The sequence below is a fragment of the Tinamus guttatus genome, unplaced genomic scaffold (genome assembly GCF_059628265.1).
Source record: "Tinamus guttatus ecotype Peru unplaced genomic scaffold, ASM5962826v1 Tinamus_guttatus_pri_ptg000287l, whole genome shotgun sequence".
NCBI classification, from domain to species: domain Eukaryota; kingdom Metazoa; phylum Chordata; class Aves; order Tinamiformes; family Tinamidae; genus Tinamus; species Tinamus guttatus.
The window spans coordinates 5,590,161-5,611,414 of record NW_028288821.1 but is presented as its reverse complement, the minus strand read 5'-3'; the positions used below and the strand labels follow the sequence as shown (position 1 = coordinate 5,611,414).

Here is a 21,254-nt window from a genome sequence, read left to right as displayed (position 1 = left end):
AATAAAGTGAAGCATCCAGGTGCTTCAATTTAAATGTATAAATAAATTATAAAGGCATTAAAGGATCATTAATCCTAGAGTTAATGGCAGGCTTAATGCAGAGGCGTTTGCTGTAGAGCAAGCTCGCTGCATGTTGCTCGCTGCCTCCGCAGTGCTCGGCCCGTGAGGCCGGAGCCGCTTCCCAGCCATGAGAGAGGCCTCGGATGCTCCCGTGATGATGTTTGTTTTCTCTGGCTGTGGTTTCCTTCCAAAGGAATATGTCTAGCCCCTGAGGGACAATCCCTGGAGCAGTAAATATCCTTTGAAATGGAGGTTGGACCTCCTCGTTTTCAATTTTTTTTTTTTTAAAAAAAAAGGAGGATTGCTGTTTCCTTTTTCATCTGTCACCTTCAGTGCCTCAATTTTCATAAAAACTGCAACAGAGTTTTCAAATGCTGTGGACCACCTATGGTTTCAGGCTTCCAAAGTGCCCGGGTGGTGTTCCTGCTGTTCAGCTGGGTGGCCTTGGGTGCCTTTGGGGTGGCGCTTTCACAGACTGCAGCTACAATTATATGCTGCTTTCCTTCTAGTTTCTCGATATGTTAAAACAAATTAATGATCTTATTGCCCCTTTGCAGCTACTGCAAACACTCCTTTGTGCAGGATGTTTTTCTTTGCCAGCCACAAGGAAACGCTCCCTGGTGCTGCTCTTTCCCAGTCGAGTGTAGCTGGGTGCAGGTTTTGAGGACGGTGTCAGTGCTGCTTCCCTCCACGCCAGGGGGTTGTCGGCCTCAGATGCCGCGAGCAAAACACCTTGGGAGAGGCTCCTCAGCCCCCCGCTGGCCGAAGTCAGTTAGGATGGACAGGATGAGATTCACTTTGTGGCATTTATAGTGTGATAAAATAAAGAAGGGTATTTAGGACAGTTCATTTGCCTAGTTCGACTTGGAAAATTTCCCTCTGTATTTAAGAGGATAACTTTCAACTTGGTGAAGGTCAGCTCGAGTGCAGAGCTGTTGTTACCATGGCTGGCTTTTTTAATAGAAGTTTTCTATGCCTATTCTTGTTAATATAACTATGTATTTTAGGCGTATTCAAGTTAAAATAGTTCAAACCATTTGTCTTAAGTTTCTACCAACATCTTGCAGTAGCAGAAGGAACTCGTCCCAGCTTCTCAGCATCATAGACCTAGGTTACAAGTGAACCATGTTTGGTGATTTTCACCCCACATTTTTCAAAATTGAATTATAATTCCTGGGTCTGAAGAGCTGATGAAGCATATCAGGGAGCTAAGCTGCATGGACTCTGCCAGATGCCTAGAAATGAACTTCTTGGCTTTAACTGGGAAATTTAGGCTTCACTTAGGCTGGATGTTATTGCGGAGTGGAAGGGGCGGCGTTCAGAGGTGTTTGGCTGGGCCTTCGTGCAGAGATGGACCGTGCTGGGCAGTGGACGTTCACGGGCCTCACAGAAGGGGGTTCACAAAGAGCTTGGCCCTTAGCACAGTGCAGTCTCCCGCTGTCAGGTTACGCTTTGCTTTGTTTCTTAGATAGTTCCTCATTCTGCTGTCTGTGCAGGTGACCCTGAAAACATGAAACATGTAACATTTAATGTTAGCTTCCCACCTTGGCTTTGATAGACGAAGCTACATCATTCTTCTCGGTGGAATGGTAACCTGAAACATGAAGTTTAAAGTCAACATAATCTATTCAGCTTCATATGTGTTTTGCTGAAGTACAGGCTAACATAGTTCTTGTGTATCCCTGAGCCACCTTCCCCATGTCACCAAGCAGGAGTTTTCAGAAACCCACTTGCCAGCACCTCCTGCAGTGTCTGGGATGGGGACATCATTAAACATATTTTCCCAAGTATCAGAGTTAGCATAGGGTTACCATAAGGATGGAATTCTTCATCTTTCTAATTAAGCTATTAAACATTTTTTTTATCACATAAACAAAGCTAATCTGGAACAGGGAGCTGCTGAAAAATACAATTCAAAGTGCCTCAACTTGTCCAATTCCCTTTTTTTCTACTAACACCATGTGTGACTTACATGGCTGTGCAGAAAATGAAGTTCTGAGTGTTTCTGTTTCTTTATCCATGGCATAAGCTCCTGGATTTAACTTTTTCCATCAAGTTTCCATTTTTTATCAAGAATGCAGCAAAAAATGTGACTACCTGTTTGTGTTTTGTGCAAGCGTGCTGCTTTAGGGACCAGTGAGCGCCGCAGAGATGCAGTTTATATAATAATCCTTTGAAGTAATAGAGTTGGGCCTAATTCTCTACTTAAAATAGCCTGTAAAGCTCATGTCAATACTTACAGAAGCAAAATGTGCTTTTGCTGGTGTAGCTAGTATTAACTAGGTCAGGCAATGAAATCAGCTATCAAGGCAAAATCATTTTGATGCTGGAATAGCTGTCTCTGGATGAGGCTTTTTGTTGGGGTAGAAAAACTGTTTCTATCCGTCTGCCATGGAAAAATATTCCTGTGGGAGAGCCGCTCTTAACAAAGCGGGGTTGGTGCGAGCGCGAGGGGCTGCAGGGCGCGGGTGCAGCCGGCTGTGTCCGTCTCCCCAGGCGCTGTATCTGATCGCCACCAACGGGACGCCGGAGCTGCAGAACCCGGAGCGGCTCTCCGCCGTCTTCCGCGACTTCCTGAACCGCTGCCTCGAGATGGACGTGGACCGGCGAGGCTCTGCCAAGGAGCTGCTGCAGGTAGGCGCTGGAGCGGCACGGCGCTTAAACACGTGGGCCACAGAGTCGCGCCCTTGTCTCCAGTTTTGGAGCTTTTCAAACTAAAAATTGTGTATTTTGGTCTTTGCTCAGTTTTACCTGGTGGCAGCTGGTGCAGGGGCCTGGCTTGGGCTGATCCCTTCTGTACTCAAAGATGGAAGTGGGAGCAACCCAGTGACATGGCCAGGACCCCAGTGACGAGCTTGGGCTGTGTGTGGCTTTTGTTCATCTCCACCTTTCCTGAAGGGAACGAGGCTCAGGGAGAGCAAGCAGCTTCCCAGGGCAAGGGTGCCCACAGGCTGCAGGCACCGTGGCAAACACGTCCATAAGACTGTGGGCTGCACTTGCCTGCAGCAAGGGGCCCGACGTGGAGATGTAGATGGCCGCCTCAGCCCTATTTCTGTATATTCCTGGTAACCAGAGGAGGAATATTGATTATGCCTGTGAGTGGGTGATTCTGCAGAGTAACCATTTCTTTCTTTCTTTCCTTTGGGTAGCATCCGTTTTTAAAACTAGCCAAGCCTCTCTCCAGCCTGACTCCTCTGATCATTGCAGCAAAGGAAGCGATTAAGAACAGCAGCCGCTAGCGCTCCAGGCTGGCCTTCTCCCACGCCAGCTCCCTCTGGAGCAGGACTGAGCAAAAACTCTGTAAAACCTCAACTCTTGTGCTGCAGGACAGATGGATGGATGGACAGACAAACAGTCACAGTCATGGTGGTAGCAGGGAGGAGGGGAGAACAACTGTTCTCCGGTCCCTCCCAAGGAATAGAAATTTATCACGTGTCTTCTTCCTGCTTTCCGGCTCCTTAATTTATTTCTAAGATGAAACAGGGCTTAAGACAGAGAGGTAATGACAGAAAATGCTTTGCTGTCTCAGCCATTTCCAAGGTAAAGCAAATTCAGTTGGAGGATTCCCTTCCGTCTCACCCTGTGAATAAGCTGTACATTCACTTTTAAATTGTCAGTTGTTTCTTAAAGATGCGAAGTCCCTTTTTGGGTTTTTTTGGTATGGTTTGGATTGGAGAAGGATCCTCCTTCATTCATGCACTCCAGACTGCATCGCCTTTTGAACACAGCGCGCTCGCTGGTGTTTGCTCGCTCGTGGTATGCCTAGCCGAGGAAGAAAGCAAAATTGCATTTCCAGCCAAAAATGAATCAAGAGCGGAGCAGACAAAACATCCTGTTGAGATACAGGCTTTCAACTGTGAATATATAGTGTTTCAGTTCTTGTATAACTAATTGTAATATGTTTGCCTGGGTGAGAGTCTTATTAAAATGGAAGGAAAAAAGCGAACGATGAGCCGGAGTGCTCGGAAGAGGCTCGGTGTGTGGCTGTCAGGTGGCCGCGGGCCGGGGCCGAGTCCCGCAGCGCCTTGCAGGGCACCCCGGAGCCTCCCAGCCCCGGGTGCCGTGTTCGATGCGTCAGCAGAAGCAAAGTGGCCACGGGTGCTCCCTGAACCTGCCGTTAATCGTCCACCTCGGATGAGCCCTCTGGGGCTCGTGCAGGAGCAGGGACAGCTCGCCGTCCTGGCCCTGCCAGGGGTGAGCGCCCGTGTCCGGCGGAGCGGGGAGAGGAGGTGTCCTGGGCTTGGCTCTGCCTCAGCCCATGCAGCAAACGGCTTTGGAAGAAACACACTTGAACACCGAGCGAGAGCAAAGGGTCGAGGGCAGAAACACACGTAGGGCCGTGAAACTGGCCGCCTTCCTGCTCTCCAGGGAGCAGTGAGCTGCTGGCAGAGTGGCCCTGGCACGGGCTGGGTGCCGCTCCATACGGAGCAGGGTAGCTTACGCAGGCTGTTGATGGGGTTTTATTCTATTTTGAAAGAGAGAGCTGCAACCTGGCTTCGCTCAGAAAAAGCATATTTGTTGCTGTATTGTAGCGGTACACTAAGAAAAAAACTAAATCAAAGACCTTCAAAACAGCTTCTGGATCATGGCTGTCCTAACCTAGCAAACACAGCAAGCAAAAACGTGCGAGAAAGCTGCAGCCCTCCGTTCAGGCCTGACCCTGCAAAAGGCTGAGCAGCCTCTAAGGTACTGAAGACGCTCATGTGTTGCTGGTACGAATGAAGGGTGCTGGGCTGTTCTTGAATGAGGGCATTTGCTCATTTGCTTTTGGCTCCTTCCTTACAGTCTCGGTGTCATGACCGTCGTCGATGCTGCTGCTTCGCCCGCGCGCTCCCCGTCCGGCCCGGGGCCTTCAGCTGCCCAGGCGCTGTGCTAGGTAGGAATTACCCTTTCCCAAGTGCCCGGGGAGCAAAGCAGGTTTGACTTCCTGACCCCTCCCCCCCAAAAACCCCATTTCTTTTTGAGGCTGCTGTTTTCTCCATCAGCTCCAGCGAGTTACTCTTCTTGGGGGCCAAAGCAGCAGGGATTCAGCCTGGAGCAGAGCCACCCTCGATTTGTAAAGCATTAATCTGAGTGAAATGTGTTCGTATTCCATGTGAGAAATGAAGAAACAAGTGACAGTTTCTGTTTTCCAGTATAGCTCTTATTTTTCCCTGCCCTCAGAACAGACAGCCGTCCTTTAAAAGGAAAGCACTTTTTTTGTGGCACACATTTGCTGGACATACAACAGAAATGCTTGTGCTGACAGGTTACACTACTTGATTTATTGTTTTTCCCTATTTGTTTTCTCTAGTTATAAATATTTCAGCATTTTCCCTGTCTCCACTTTTCAAAGAAACTTCCAAAACAAAATAGATATGAGAGGAAATCAAATAGAAACGTTTTTTTTTTTTTTATGATTAGTGCATGCTCCAGCACGCAAAATATTGTTGGCACTGGCTTTTTAAACACAGCTGCTTTAAAGAGAGGCCTTAATTTTTATTTTATTAAATAGTATATTTATTTTTCTTTGCATCAACAAATGCAGTTATTTTTTTCTTTTTAAAAATTCTTTCAAATTCCTTTTAAAACCTTGACAAGGATTCAACAGAAATAATCTCTGCTAGTGACAGCTTTTAATGTGGACTGTAATTGCCCAGCTGAGACCACCTGGGACCGGCTGTTCTGTAGCCAGTAGAACAAACCTGCCAGGTCCTTGTTGCTCTTTGCTTGGGATGGTCTCTGGCACTGAATTCCCACTCACTAGATCCTGGCAGGTGGCAGCTGTACTTTGTATCCTCCTGGATTTGAAGGGAAATATGGACAAGGAATATCAATGCAAAAAATCAGTCCTCTGAGAGAGAAGTCTTGTACATTATTTGCAGTAGCAAATAATAGTGTGTTAGGATAGGCATTGCCTTTGCAGAAAGGAAGAAGATGCAACCTAGAAAAGCTCTGGATCCGTGTTGGGAATTTTTTTTTTTTTTGAGTGCTCTCCCTGGCTTAAACAAGTAGTTGCATATATTTTTGGAGGAATTAGATATAGGCAGTTTCTGTTGCCCAGTGCATAGGTAAGTGTTGTATATGTTTGAAACACGTTCATTCCAAAGTTTTTAAAACTGGGTAATAGCATTTTTTTTCCATTTTATTTTTAAATTCATTGAATAGTTAAAAAAACAAATGATCAAACAAAACCAGCCCTGCAGAGCTCACCTCTGGCTCCCATCGCTGCAGCGACGCTGTGTGGAAAGGGCCCACTAGTGAGCTGAGGTTGTCTGTGCTCAGCGGCGGCAGTGGGGAAGGCAGGGGGTGCGAGCTGCGCAGAGCAGATTATTCATTGAAGGGAAAAGAAGAGGAGGGAATGTTTGGGCTTGCTGCTTAGCTGTCCTCCCAGGAAGTTCAGTCAGACACAGACTGAGGAAGCTGTGGGCAAAATAAGCTGTTGAAACTGCTAGTATGCAAAACTAATAAAATTTTGATGACCTGTGGAGCCCCGAGAGGAAACTGGATGGTTTCCCAGCAGCCCCCACACGAGTGGGGGTGTCAGGGAACTGTCCCTGAGCAGCTGCCGCTTTATAGGTGCTGGCCGCACGCTCGGCCATCCTGGCTGCGTGGGGGTGAAGCCAAAGCCCGAGCGGTTGTGGCTGGGAGCAGTGACTGGCCTGGCACTGCGGCTGGAGGGGCCGTGGCCCCGTGCACACGCGAGGTTGGAGCACAGCTCTGCAGGAGGGCGGGTGGGAGCTGAGCGCTAGGATGGCTCGCGTGTCCTCCCCGCGGTCCTTCATGTTTTTCCGGTGCTTGGCCCAGCAGCAGTGGTATTTCTGAAGAGAAAGCCGAAGGTGCTACCTCCCCTTGCTCCGTGCTGTCACGCTGCGCCCTTGCTGTGCTGCCTGCTGGGCCTGTGCCCCTTCCTGAGGTCGGGCTTGGCGCTCGCGTGGGGTGGTGGTGCTGCCCGTGCAGCCCTCACTGCCTACACGTGTGGAAGCAGCTTCCCCGTCGTTTCTGTCTCACGTGCAATACTGTCCAGTTAGAAGTGGGTCAATAGAGTAAGTTTGAAGTGTGCAAGTCTTATATCCCTGTCTGCTGAGATTTGTGACTTTTGAGCTAACGATACACCAAGACAACTGCTTTTTGTCACAGTTTCTATGAGCATTAAGCAACGCTGCTAATCACTCTGTAGCATCAAAGAAGAAAAGCCCGTCAGCCCTTCGAGTGCCTCTCTCGCACATCCCCAATGCTGGTGGGTGCCAGGAGCCACTAGCAAAGTCCTGCACCCGCCAGACCCCTGGGGAAACAAAGCCCCGACCCCTTGGGCAGCTCCTGAGCGCGGTGCCCCCCTGGGGGTGGCTGTGATGCACCCCGGGGAGCAGCCGCTGCCCTGCGGGCCGGGAGGCTCTGCAAACATTTCTGCAGCTCGCAACTGGATCAGGCTCTAACCAACTCTCTACTCCAGTCTAGGCCAAAGCAACCAGCTTTCCCCTACACTGGTGGCTGCTAAGTTTTTTTTCTTCAGGGTATCCAGACAAAAGCAAGCAGAGGAGGAGCCTACACTACATTCTCATGTTTATCAGAAACATATTTCATTTTGCTGTACATTCCTTTTATAGGATGTGTTATCTGTTTAAAAAAAAAAAACAAAAAAGAAAAAAAGAAAAAGATAAAAAGATAAAAAAACAAATGTGTAGTGAAATTCTTCTGTAACTTTGGATTAAGAGGTACTTATCTTTTTAAGAAGAGGACTAAGTTATTTACTTTGTAAATGTGCTGATGGCATGGATCCATCTTACTGACCTCAGCATTTTTTTTTTTTTTTTTAAAAAAAAGGATTTGGGGTTTTGTTTCCAATATTAAGTTATTTTAAATTGTGGTTGAAGCAATAGAAAATTGAACTATGGATTGTGCATGACTGTGTCTTGAGTGTAAAAATATTGCAGTTTGAAACTTGGACCTAAAGTATTGCAAATAAAAGTTATAAATACCAAGGGCCTGTGTGAGTGCAGCTTTCCCTACAGGATTTGCTAGTGGAGGGCTTGGCTGAACACACACTAGCTCGGCTCGCCCCGGAGGCAGGAAGGCTTCAGCTGTTTGGCTGCGGGTGCTTTGAGCTTCACCTGTGGCACTAGAGCCTGGGGGCCAGGGCCACTGAAGCAGGACTTACCTGCTGCAGCCCTGCTTGTCCTTCACCTGGACAGCCTGAGCGCTGGGTCCCCCGACGCCTTCTGCGAGCTGAGGAGGTGGCACCCCCTGCATGCTGGCCCAGATGCCTTCTGCAACCCTGTTGTGCTGTGCTGGCTGCCTAGGCTGGGTGATGGCCACAGCACCAGCGAGGAGGAACCTGCCTATAGAAACCTTCCTGAGGCTTCACTGCTAAAAAAATTAAAAATATAAAAGGAACAGAAAAAAAGCCCCCTCACCCCAGGCAGAGCTATATCAACCACCCTGCTGCAAAGGTTTAGGGGCTGTGCCTTGATCACCCCCGCCCCCCACCCTTCTGTGGTGCTCATCAGCAGGAAGCAGCAGCACCTGGGGTCATTGAGGCAAACCAGGGGCACCTGTGACCATTGGATGCACGCAGAGCAGCTGGGAGCAAGGGGGAAGAATAATAACAATAGTAAAAAAAAAAATAGATCTCTTCCAGCCCTCCCTGCTGAGGACCAGGTGGGCTGTTGGTGGGCCCCAGGGGCTGCGCAGTGTCCTCGAAGGCCCTACTTTGGGGTGAGGAGGCAGTGCCATGGCCTGAGCACTGCGCCCCGCTGGAGGCGCCTGCCTGCACTTGTCTACTGCAGGGTTGCTACCTCCCAAGAAGAGCTGCCATCTCGCTGCCCCCTCTCTCTGGGGAAGCAGCCCTCAAAGAGCCAAGGCGGCTGCTGGAGCCTTTGTGTGGCACAGTGGTTGCCACGGTCTCAACTCCTGCAAGGGCCATCTGCATCCTGCAGCAGCGCCAAGCCAGGTGCGGTGCAGCACCACGCTGAGCTCCCCCCGCTTCTCTGGAGAAGAATGACACTTGGGCCTTTTTACATTGGTGCCCTTACACTGCAGCCAGTGCGAGCAGGGTGCTGCGGAGGCAGGAAGGAGCCCCCCCCCCCCCCCACCCGAAGCTGTGGGACATAAGAGCACAGTGCCTGGGACACACGTGCTCACCAGAGTCAACAGCACCATCGTTTGGGAGCTGTCCTCCCTGCCCTGCCAGTGTGTGACAGGAGGGAGCAGTGAAGGAGAAGGAGCGCTCCAATTTAAAAAAAAAAATTATTTAGTGCATTCTTTGGCTAACTGAAACATTCACTTGGGGGGAGAGTTGGTCTTTCTTTGCTCTGAAAGCAAGCACTTCATTTCAGAAATTACTGAACCCATTTATTTTGGGCTTAACGGTCGTTTAGGTCACATTATAATAATAATTAAAAAAAAGACCATTTCCCTCTGCTATAATTTTTTTTTGGGGGGGGTGGGGAGGGGGCACAACGCCTTTCCTCATGCAGTGCATGGCTCTAAATACCTTCAAACTAAAAGGGAAAAAAAAATAGCTCCAATTTTCCCACAAATTCACCTTACCTGTAGAAAACACTGCTAGGCAGGCAGTAAACGCGTGTAAAATGCTGAGCCTGCCTGAAAAAGCAAGGACATTCCCATATGCATGTCCCATTAAGCCTCTATCCAGGCTGGAATGCCCGGCGCTCAGGCTGTCCCCGTCACCCTGCGCCAGGCGCCTGTTGGCTCGGCTGCGCGCTGGGCACCAAGGCAGTCCCTGTGTGTCGGCCCCTGAGCAGCAGCGCCAGCGCACGGCTCTCGCCGCACCTCGGGCCCAGTGTGGCCAGGGCACCGCGCCAGGCCGGCACCACAGGGACGGGGGGTGGCTCCAACCACAGTGCTCACGGCCGGTGTCAGCTGCAATGCTTTGGAGTGCTTTTTTTTTTTTAAAAAAAAAAAAAAAAAAAAAACTCTTGTGAAAACATTAATTCTACCCAGAGCCATTTTATAAACAATTAAAAAAAAAATGCAGTAAGTGGTGATCCAGGTACAAAGAAATTTAAATGAAAGAAAAGCAGCATGGGCAGCCCTGGCTTCACACTCAGAATCACACTTATAGCCAGACAAGAGCATTTCTGAGGGGGCTCTAACACTGGGAGCCTCTCACACGACCAGAGTCACTGCAGGTTGGCGACACAGGAACCCCTGCTGAGGAGCCCCTACCACTGTGCTACATGCAAAAGGCGGCGTGACCTGAACCCTGCCTTGAAGGGCAGCTACAACTCCTCGTCCTGCACCACACTCATGTGTAACTTTATCAAGTTTATCATGTTAAACTTTTTCCAGTCCAGTGCAACCCATCACATCCAGTGAAGCAAAAGGAGAGTTATTCCACCCAAGCAGTGAGCGGCTTAAAGAAAACCTTCATGGCAAAGGGGCTCCATCACTGACTTTGTCCCCTGGGCAAAGTCACAGCTGAACTGGGATGTGCCTTTCTCCTGGCAGAGGTACCAGCTTGGGGTGAGGTATAAAATACTCTGAAAAATCAATTTGAGAGCAGACACATGGTCAAAGAACTCACTGGCTGTTGTGTTCGAATAGGGCCTACAAGGGCTGTCCTTCTACTTTAATGTTGCCATGGCACATACATGATCTTGTGCTTATGACTACTCAGGTAAGCACATTTTAGCTAAGGCACAAGAAACATGTAAAAGCAACAGTGAAATGCACGAGAATGATTATAGCAATATATGTAAGAAAAATTACTGTCAAAGCTCAGAGAAACCCACCGAACAGATGGGGTCCCGCAGCAGACAAGGACTGAGCCATACGAGTCCACTGCATGTCCTCCACCCCACCAACCTGCTGGTACCCTGGAGATGCAGTCACCCTGGCTGCCTCCCCTCCTCCACTGAGGACTGATACCCATGGGCAGGGAGAGTCACGTGTGCCTCCTGCATCCACGTCAAGAGTTAGGAAAGACAGTCTTGGCTTAACGAGATGGGCTGCTGACGTTTAGTTTGACCCATCTTCTACTGTGTTTGCTGCATCTATCTATCTATGTGTGTGTGTGCGCTTTATATTACATAAAAACATATAAAAATATGTATTTTTGTTCCCCCTCCTGCAAACCTCCCCTTATCCCCGATAACATGGAGAGTCTTCCTTTGTGATGATGATTCTGTGCAACCTTTGCTCCCGAGCCATTCACACAGAAAGCCCAGACAAGCCCCCCCCGCCGCTGTGAGGTGACAGCTCTGTCTGGGTCTGCAGGGTTTGGTATTCAGAGCGCCACGAGGTCATCGCTCGAGAAAACCTTGATGGTGATGCGACCTGGCACCTCGGCTGCTTCTCGGCTGCCTCTCCCTTGGAGCTGCAGAGTCTGCTCTTCTCGGGGGTCACCGGGTGAGGCTGCCAGCAGCGCCTGTCCGAGGAACTGGTCACACAAGACATTGCTGTTCCAGACCTACGGGAGAGGGAGCAGAAATAACTGCAGCTGAGGCTGCACTTCTCCTTCACACTCCACTTGAAAGGGCCGTGGCACAGAAGGGTCATTCCCATTAACCCCAGCAAGGGCAGTGAGGAGGGCAGACACATCTTGGTGCAGCTAATTTCCTAGAGCCCATGGGGGGAGGAGGGAGGAAGTAAATCTGCATGCTCATTTGCATGTCCTATGCAAATAAGGAGCTAAATGCAACTTTTTCTCTCTAGGTCACGGCCTGCCTAGGTATATAGAGGTAATAAAAATTACCTGTCTGAGCTGCCCAGCGTTACAAAGGCACAGGCAATCAGCCTGCCCACAGCACGGTGCCTGTGTCGCACCCGACACACTGTCGCCCTTGCGGCACCCTGCGCTTTGCTGCTGGCTGTGCAAGAGCCAGGCCCTGGCACCGCTGGGGACAGCAGGGGCTTTGCAGCGCTTGGCCGTGTCCTTCCTCACTGCTCGGGGATGGGGCAACACGGCACGCTGCTGGGAGGCTGCTGCTGCTGGGGGCACGCATCCATCGGATTGCTTGGTCTGCGAAACTCGTTAGTACCCAACCTGCAATTACCCTGGGAAAGTGCCTAAGCTGCACCCTACAGCAGGAGGCGGTGAGGTCCCACCTGTAAATGCAATCTTTGCTATGGACTAGACAGCACAGTAAATGCTACACGTGCCAAGAAGACAAACTGCCCTCCAGCAGCCATCGTATCAGCTCCCTGTAAGCCACACGTGCAGTGTGTGGGTCAGGGGAACACTGCTATCATCTTCCTTCTGTCAGAATACTTGCAGGCTACACTAATAATTCAGAGGAGCATCAGGGCACAGAAATTCCTGATACTGCAATAGGCAGCGAACAGTCACAAAGATAATTCTGCTTACAGCACAGTGCTGTAAAAATACTTCAATTTCTGGCACTTGCAAGGCATAGTGAACTGATTCAGAGATTCACTGTAGCATCTGATCAAGGAGACATAGCTCTTATATTTGCCTGATGCTAAATGACTGTGTGTATCAAAGTGAAATGCCAACCCACTCACTCCCTTGGTCAAAAGCTTCTCAGTTGTAGCCTTAACTTTGGTTTCACTTCAAAGACTAACTGAAGACAGCACTAGTTTTTACTTTCTTCCTATTTTCTCAGGTAGCAAATGAGGTATTTGGGAAATTACTTCAGAGCTCAGAAATTGGGTTTTCTGATCTCTAAGTGTCATCACTTGCTATTCTGTGGAAAAGAACCGGACTAGAGATTCAGTAGGGCAGCCAAAGAGACTCAGATGTAGCCTGGTAAAAGGAACAGTAATTCCCACTGTTCTGCCCTGGGTACCTGCCTTGTGACGGAGACAGTGCTACGTGTCAGGCATTCAGACTGTGTTGTGCTCCCTCGCCCGTCTTTGACGGCCCACCCAGCACAGCCCAGCTCACCTGGATGATGATGGGACTGTCGATGTTTTTTCTGTAGAAAATCACTTGTGTGTCAAAGACAGCACTGGTAGCGTCTTGCTGAACGACGGAGCGCACTTGCTGATTCTCACACTTGATAAGCACATAGGGATCTGCTCCTAAAACACAGTCGGTGGCACAGCTGTTAGGAGACACAACAGCAGCTGGGAATCCCAGCAGGGACAATCCCCTTGTGTTCCTGGCTGAGGACCAGAGCAGGGGACACATGAACAGGGCACTGCCGGCTCCCTACCTGCTGCCAAGGTGAAACATCTCGTTCTTGCCAATGCTGGCTGGTTGTTCAGTGGTAGGAGCTGAGCACTGTTTGCTGTGAAACCAGCTCAATCCCAGCCCTGCCCAGGGACATGGCTCTTGCCACGAGCACGTAACACACACAGGGCTATGCATGTTTGCACCTTGAAGGAACTCGGAGCACTCTAATGGAAATATACGGCAATGCCCACTGCAAACTTCACAGCCAACAGGCACTTTGGTGCCAAGAAGATTATGGAAAGGATGCTGACCAAGCCCTAATGCCATGAACACCCAGCAGCTGAGCTAGCAGCAATATTAACACTGCTCAACAGGCCACCAAGGGGCCTCCCGCTATGCCTTGGGGAGGGTCATTCACTCGCCACGTTTCTTTGCTGTACATCTCCTGGCTTAGGAAAGAGAAAGGTTTTAAAGTGAAACTCTAAGCTCCTGCCACTGCTCTGTCTCAAAAAGCAAAATGCACGTGTATGTGCATGCAGTGAGACAGTACTCGGTGCCTGGGTCAAAATGGAAGGTCAAAAAAATTCATCATCCCCCATCCCCAGGGAAGACAGGCCAGAAAGGCACAGAGCTGCTTTTAGATATTGAACACCCATCTTGGGGCCTAGGGACTTGCACGCAGGAAAGTGCATTTTGATAGGAGTGTTAGTGTTAGCAGGGGCATTTGCAACAGGCCTGAAAGCCAGAGGAAAAAATACTGTCAGAATGTAAACCACTTTGTAGGAGCGCGTTGGTTTCGACAACATTTTCTGTGGGAAACTATCAAAGCAAACGCTCACGAGTTTCTCATTTCCTTCCCCCGACGCGAGACAATTTCTTAGAATCTATTATTTTGATTCATGCCATTTTAAAGCTTGTATTAGCATAACATCACAGGTTAATATTTTAGATTATATGCTAATCAGATGTAAATTAAATGCTTTGTAGCTACTGATAAAACATTCTAGAAATGTTTTGCTATTTTCAGACTGAACATTTTCAGTTTGTACTAAATGTTGAAGGTTTCTTTCCATTCCAGTAGAGAGCAAGAGCCTCTTTGGAAACACCTGCCTTCTCCTTGGAATGGACTGGACCATTCTATATTTAATATTTTCATTAACTAAAATTAATATTTAACACAGGCTGTACCATTTTTTATATTTCAACACAGCTATTTCTGTCCATTCCTATCGTTAATGGCAGCATCCCTACTAAAGATAGCTCTGTCTACTTTTTATATAAAGATTTTAAGCAAGTCCATTGAATCTGCCTAAGCCTTAAGGCAGACTCAGGCAACCATTTCTTATATAAGTTTTGTCATCATCTACTCGAAAAATGCCCCCACTGGAATGACCACCATAAGACAGCATAATTATAAAGCAGCTTTCATTTTGTAACAATTCATACATGCTAAGATTTCCCTCAAACACCTCACTCAGCTACAGGAATGGATATCAACATTTCACACAAATAAATCCTGTAACAGCCACATCCAAAGCAGAAGGAGCCACTTCCACTTCTGAGAAAGCAGCAGCCTTTTCCATCTGCCACACAGTGATTAGACCTGGCCAGAGCCCCAGTAAGCCTGTTACCCTGACAACGTTTCACACTCTCTCTAGCAGGTAGCAGCATGTTGGCTTTTCTGGTATTGGCTTTTCCTTTCTGTGTCACTGAATGTGTGGATTTAGCTCTGGGGCAGGAGGCTGCACCAGGCTGTGTGATAAGGGAGGGAGCAGCTCCTCCCTTTGCAAAGAGATTTGGAAAGTGGAGCCAAATAAAAAGGGGTCTTGCATGTAGTAGTGTCAACTGCTTTGGCCTTAGGCAAACAGCAAAGCAACAGCCCATCAGTAACTGTAATCAGGAGATATTGGGTATAAGCAGGGCTGGGGAAAGGACAGCACTTTCAGTGTTAACAGACATACCTGCTGGACCAGGATGCTGTTGAAGAAAGACTTACCAAATCAAAGAAGCATTGGAAAGAAACAGATTCAAATTCTCACAAAGATGGAAGAAAAAAAAAAAAAAAAACAGGAAGATTCTGGAGGAAGCATGACCCGCACAGCATGACTTCACGATGGCATTGCTGAACGGTCCGTTACGTTAGTAGGACCATCTCCCAGCTCCGGAAGCAGAGAACGAAATGCGAGAGCTGCATATGCGCGATGAGACGAGAGCGCCTCTCAGCTGCAGTGCACCACAACCTTCATAGCTCTTTGCCTGGTTTATTTACACCTGTACGAAGGCACTGCAGGAATGGCTGCTAATAACATGGAAAAGCAGCACTTTAGCCCACTAGCTGGGAATGAAACACCAGGAGCGGCTGCTCTGGCAGCGGAAGTGGAAGGTTCAGTTCTCAGGCACACGTCTCAGACTATGCCTTGAGCACCAAACCCTGTATAAACACTGATACATGAAAGTTATTGCCAATCTGATGAGTGGAAAAGGGGTCAAACAGAGCAGACAGTGCTGAGACATATGGACCGCCTGGGCAATTGCAGCAGTTTGGACTGCTCTGCCTTTTGCAATTGAGTCCTAGCCCACATGATGCTTCTTATCTTCTGCAATTCAAAAAGTAATAAAAGGGAATATTCAAAGCGGCATCTGCAAATGTTCCCCCCACCATTTTCTCCCCACTTCCCTTCTCGTGCTCTGCCTGGCTATTTAACAAGCTGCTTTTTGCCCTCTCCTTTCCTTCTCTCTCTCAGACTTCTCCTTAGGCAACTACCATTAAAGGTGCCGGATACTCTGCTTATCAGCTATGTCACCTACCTAGTGACATAGTGATCATAACACCTAGTTTGGAGAAGGGGCCAAGAAAGACAATTAAACAATTGAATTCAACTTAAAGGTTCTGTAGAAAGATCTTAAAAAAAAAAGGTTTAATCTGAAAGCTACACTGTTAGGAAAAGACTGTGATAGCCAGTAGTGAGAGCAATTTTTAAAACAGATTGGGAGATGCAGAGAGGAAATGCTCCAAGAGTGCAGCACTTCTGCGTCTTTGCAGATCTCCCACCATACTTGGCTCCCAGATGGCTGGATCAACTTCAGAATAAGCTAACTCAAGAGAGAGGTACTTCCAAGAGAAGCAGCTAATATACGGATAAAAAAATGAGCGTGGGCAGCTAGACTCATCCATTAACCTTGGCACCAGCAAACCATCCATTCATTTTTCCAGACAGGAAAATGGATCAAAGACAGCGCCAAGCAGGAGCTTTCAAATAAACATTTAAAATAGAGATTAAACTACCTCCTCCTGGCAGGCAGAAGAGTCCTGATGACAACCAGCACGGGAGTCAGTCAGGTTGCAATTACCAATGTAATCTTCCTTCTGCCTCCTGAACTTTTTTTTTTTTTAAGGTAATTGCTCAGAAATTTGTGCTTTCTGCTTAGTGCAGCTCTCACATAGGAATGATGGACTTTTGTGATGAACAGTGCATTCAAGTCTGAACTCCCTCCAGCCAAGCTTAAGGTGCATCAAAACCAACATCTCTGTTCAGGCTCCTCTCCTCTTGTAGGGCCATCTTCCCTTCCTCAACTGCACACCCCAGTGTCAGCGGTTAGATACACTACAGCTGGTGTTTTCAGGGCAGACTTTGTCACAGAGATGCAGTGATGTGTTTCAGTGCTCAGAAGCCTCCAAAAGAACCCTATTCTCCTTCTTCACCATCAACTTCACCATCAACTTCACCCTCTGCAGGTAGCCAGACCACAGGGAATACAGCTGATGCATGGCAGATAGCCAGCATAAGAAAAACTGTAGCTTGGCTGAGATGCTGCAGCAGGGGAAGATGGAAGATGCTGCACTCACTTGCCTATGGGTGTTGCTGGGTAGCTCTTCCCTCACCTCACTTGATGATCACACTGTTGTTGACTTTGAAGTTCAGTTCACACCGTAAATGCTGAGCAAGCCGCAGGCAAGGCTGGCATTTTGATAATTGCCCATGGAATGCTGTGGTCTAAACTCACTTCTTTTGAGAAGAAATCATGCACGTACAGAAATGAAGCTTTCCCAAATGCATGGTCCCTATTTCTCCTTGAGATAAACATGCAAGAGGGTCCTGATAATGGATCCAGAGGAGACAGAGAGGAGAGCGCCACAAGGAGCTGCATTCTTTGACAGCAGGCAACTGTTTTGAAGGATCTTATCATGACTGCAATTGTGCTAATGATTGTGAAATGCTGAGGGTGGAGAATTGGCTTTTATTGCTTTGCTGCATGGAATGTTAGAGGACAATGTTTAAGGAATTCAAAAAGGGAACAACAAAAAAAAACCTTTAAAATGAAAGTATCTTTCACAGGGTAAGAACAAGAACTGTCTCTTTTCAAATCATACTCTGCTTTTCTTGTCATGAAGCGCCCCTTCAGACTCAGCAATCCATCCTGCCTTTCTGAGGACATGGAGCCACGCTAGGTGTTCGACTGAGGTGTATGCGGTCACTGTTGTTAAAGTGCCAAGAAAAATGAACTGAAACAGTTGCCTGCATCTCTCTTTTAGGGGACATTCCTGTTCCCTAAAAAGACAACCAGAGTCAACAGAAAGTGCCTTGAGCAGTGAAAAGTACTTTTGGTCACCACTCTGTGGGTGCCAGGAATAACTGTGGATCGAGGGACTGGAACCAAATTGTAACCAGCTGGAGATGTTTGCAGCTGTTTTTTGAGGCTGGAGATGAACTGTATTACAAGCCTATGCATAATAACTTCTCTACCACCGGGAGTTAATGCAGCTGAGTTCTGCATCTTAAGCTAATGAGCGCTGAAGAGCTATCTGGAGCAAATGCAGCAGATGTTTTAACAGTCTCTTCAGTTTCCTGTTCCAGGTTCACCAAAGTGTCTCTGCTCCTTTGCTTCCTCCCTACCAACCACTTGATGCAGGGTGTGACTGCCAATTTCTATTGCAATGGCCATGGGAAGTGAAGGATGACAGATGGAGAGCAAGTGTAGAAAAGAAGGAAGCAAATGACAACCGCTGGACAATTTCTTAATTAACTGTCACAATCAGGAACTAAATGACATCTTAGTATTCTCATTTCAGGACACTTCCTTTGACATGTAGATACATAGTCCTGCGCAAATCATTTAACCTCTCCCTCTCAGTCTACCCAGCTGAAAGTATTTGTTTGAATACTGCACTTTCCTCCCTGAAACGCTATTAAGCCTGTGATAGCAAAGAGCTCTGAAGGCCTTGAATGACACAGCTGAGGTAAGAGAAATGCACTGCCTTAGTGTGTGCTATTCAACTGCCTCCCTGGACAGCTTCCATCTACAAAATGGAAAGCTCTGAGAAGTTAATTTCTTGCTACTCTCCAGAAAAAGTCCTTCGGGAGGGTCTGACTGCTACTGCCCGTCTGGGCCAGCAGAAACGACGCATGACTCTTGCTGTTTAGCATCGTCATATCCATCTCGTCTCTCCTTTCAAGCAGACTGTACGAAGTGCTGCAAAAATCTCCCACAAACTTTCAATTTGCTGGTGTAATTTCTGACTGCCTGCTTAATAATTCAGCTCAGCTTTGGACGGCTGAGAAAGCCCTTCCCATCTTTCCAAGTTTGCTTTTCACTTACCACCTGATCTGTCTTGCTTCTGTAAGCCCTCTGCAGAGTGAATTTTGATTTGGGTGACTCTACGCGGATAGCCACACAGAAGTCTCCAACATGTCATTTTGGGCTTATCTGCCTTCAGCTCTCTGAAAAAAAAAATCAAGGCAAGAATTGAAATGATGAAAGCCAGGCAAACAATCAAACAACAGTGATGGAAGCTGGGCCTTTATGGAATATCAGATTTATACTCTCCCCCGACCTGTCATCTTGGAAGTTTGTGGCACAGGCATGACATACTTAAGGAAACAAGAGCAAACCAAACCAAACCTAAACCAAAGCAAACCAAACTCAGAAATCTTCAAACTATAGAAAATAGTATCAAAACAAGACAAGAATTCAGTGGTCCAATTTCACTGTGCACTAGTTTTACACTCACAGATATCCAATGGTTTCAAGAGAGATAGAGAAGTGAATGGTATGAACTGCACCTGTGAGCCCCAGCGCTCAGGGAGTACAGATCTAGAACTGGAGGCAACTACAAATGCCTAATGAAAGGGTCAAATGACACAAACTCATTTGCCTGCTCCCAGGTCCCTAAATAAACGTGTCCTAAATATGTACAAATCCCAGTGAGCCTCTGGAGATTCCTGGAGGTGACCATGACTATCTCAAGGCCTAAATCTCAAGTGAGGTATGTCAGTGAGCCAAGGACATTTGACAGCAACCCCTCCCAAGTTGATGCAGCCAATATGAGCAAGGGAAGATCCCATACAACTGTGATGTCCCAAGTACCTGAGTTTTGATGGCACATCTGTGAAGAGTCTCAGGATAAACTTTGTAATGATGCCAGGATGGTACGTAGTTGGAATAAGCACATAGCGGCCTTGTTTAAGGACCCTCTTTAGGAACATGGTGCGTGTATTGATGTACATAGATGTAGCCACTCTCTCCTGCACAGTCAGCTTGTGTAGCCGGTAGCGTCTGTTATCCTCCACCTACAGCCACAAAGCAGCAGAGGAGCTGATGCAATGAGGGGTATCACAGCCTTTTATGAGCAGAAGAGACAATGTAGAGTCAAAAGGTTTGGCACAGTTCACCTGCTGGAGATGGGGCAGAGACATAGCCTTGATGGTCAACCTGGTGCTCAAAGCACTTGACTGCATTGTCTCCAGAGCAGTGCTGTTCTGTACTTCACTGCAGAGGTATGTACATGTATGCTCCTAAGTGAGGAAGGGTTGACTTGGCAAAGACACACACCTACTGACAGAGTTACAATACTGCAACAGCAGAGTTAGGGATATAAAGTCCTTCGGACATGCACACACTCCAAGGACTCCATTCAGTAAGCTACAGTGCCATCTTAGATGAGACAGAAATTCATCTTGCTCCCTTCTCCAGCAAACTCTGCATGCCAAAGTGCCTGACAGCAGGTTCTCCATCCATAGCATGAACAAATGCCCATAGCTCTATTTTTGTTGTCCTCTTCTGAACACAAAAAACACAGAATAATTATTTATGATTTGTTCTAAGCCTTGAAGCTGTGCTCAGCTATTAACATCCTTTTTTGGGAGCTGTTGTTTGCAACAGCACAGTTTAAATACAAACTGTTTTCTTCAGCAATTCCTGGGGCAAAGACAGCCCTACATTCTTTTTTGGTAGCTCTCATTTGTCTTCAGATAATTTAGGCCATGGTCTTCCAAAGGCCCTTAGTCATGTTAATGCATTTGGCAGGCAACAATACTTCTGAAATATAAAATATTACACAGAAATAACAGATAGAGCACTGACAATTTCTGAAGGTGTGATTTTCTTTTTGAAGCCTTTCGCCTGACATGCTGACTAGCCAAGAACAAGAAATAAAAAAAAATATGCCACTTCCCATAACAACACCTTTAAATATATCTGGTTAACAGGTTATTGTCAAATGCGTAGGTGTGATGCAAATGGCAGAAGCTCTATATGGCACCATTATTTACTGTTCTCTGGAGCAGGGCCACAGTCTCAGTGTAGCCCCTCCAACTGTAGCAGTAGATGATAAAATAATCCTAATCCCTAGTGAAAAAGCAGATTGACAGCTGTTTTTCTTGCTTTTCTCTTCTTTGGTTTCTTGTGGTTTCATTTTAATCATACTAGTCAATTTGCCCTGGAACTGCAATTAAATTATTGTTTGTGATCCCTCTGCTTCTTATTGCACATTTGTTCATTTGTTCTCACTATTCCAGCTTTTGAAAACACCTGACTCTTCTGGCTTTTCTATGTGGCAAAAGAAAAACTGTAAATTTTTCGAACTCATTTGACTGTATTTCCTGATGAAAGGGAGGCAGGAACAGAAAAAAATCAAGTGAGAAGGGGAAAGAGCAAATGAAAACAAAAACATCATCAACAACAAGAGCACCCTCCAAGTTTCAAGCATTAATGTTTTTTATGAAAGAAAAAAATCTCTCTTATCCAAGCTTGGGGAAGGAAAAGTACTTAAAATTATTTTACAATATGGAAAAATGACTTACGCTACTTCAGTTCAAGCAGCGTTTGAATGGAACTA

General features: G+C 47.3%; 2 protein-coding genes across 5 annotated transcripts in view; one reads left to right on the top strand and one right to left on the bottom strand.

Moving 5' to 3' along the window:
• PAK3 (p21 (RAC1) activated kinase 3) overlaps positions 1–3,925 on the top strand; it is a 107,234-nt gene extending 103,309 nt beyond the window's left edge. For all 3 annotated transcript variants that reach the window (XM_088527523.1, XM_088527522.1, XM_088527524.1), the window contains 2 exons: positions 2,557–2,694; positions 3,210–3,925. In XM_088527523.1, the coding sequence (XP_088383649.1) occupies positions 2,557–2,694; positions 3,210–3,299 (228 nt within the window). In that variant the 3' untranslated portion in view covers positions 3,300–3,925. The remainder of the gene's footprint in view (positions 1–2,556; positions 2,695–3,209) is intronic.
• A 7,261-nt stretch (positions 3,926–11,186) lies between these two features.
• The window catches only part of CAPN6 (calpain 6), a 45,424-nt gene continuing 35,356 nt past the window's right edge, over positions 11,187–21,254 (bottom strand). For both annotated transcript variants that reach the window (XM_010227427.2, XM_088527504.1), the window contains exons 10-13: positions 19,505–19,707; positions 18,737–18,858; positions 12,908–13,044; positions 11,187–11,470 (exon numbers count right to left, since the gene is read on the bottom strand). In XM_010227427.2, the coding sequence (XP_010225729.2) occupies positions 11,288–11,470; positions 12,908–13,044; positions 18,737–18,858; positions 19,505–19,707 (645 nt within the window). In that variant the 3' untranslated portion in view covers positions 11,187–11,287. The remainder of the gene's footprint in view (positions 11,471–12,907; positions 13,045–18,736; positions 18,859–19,504; positions 19,708–21,254) is intronic.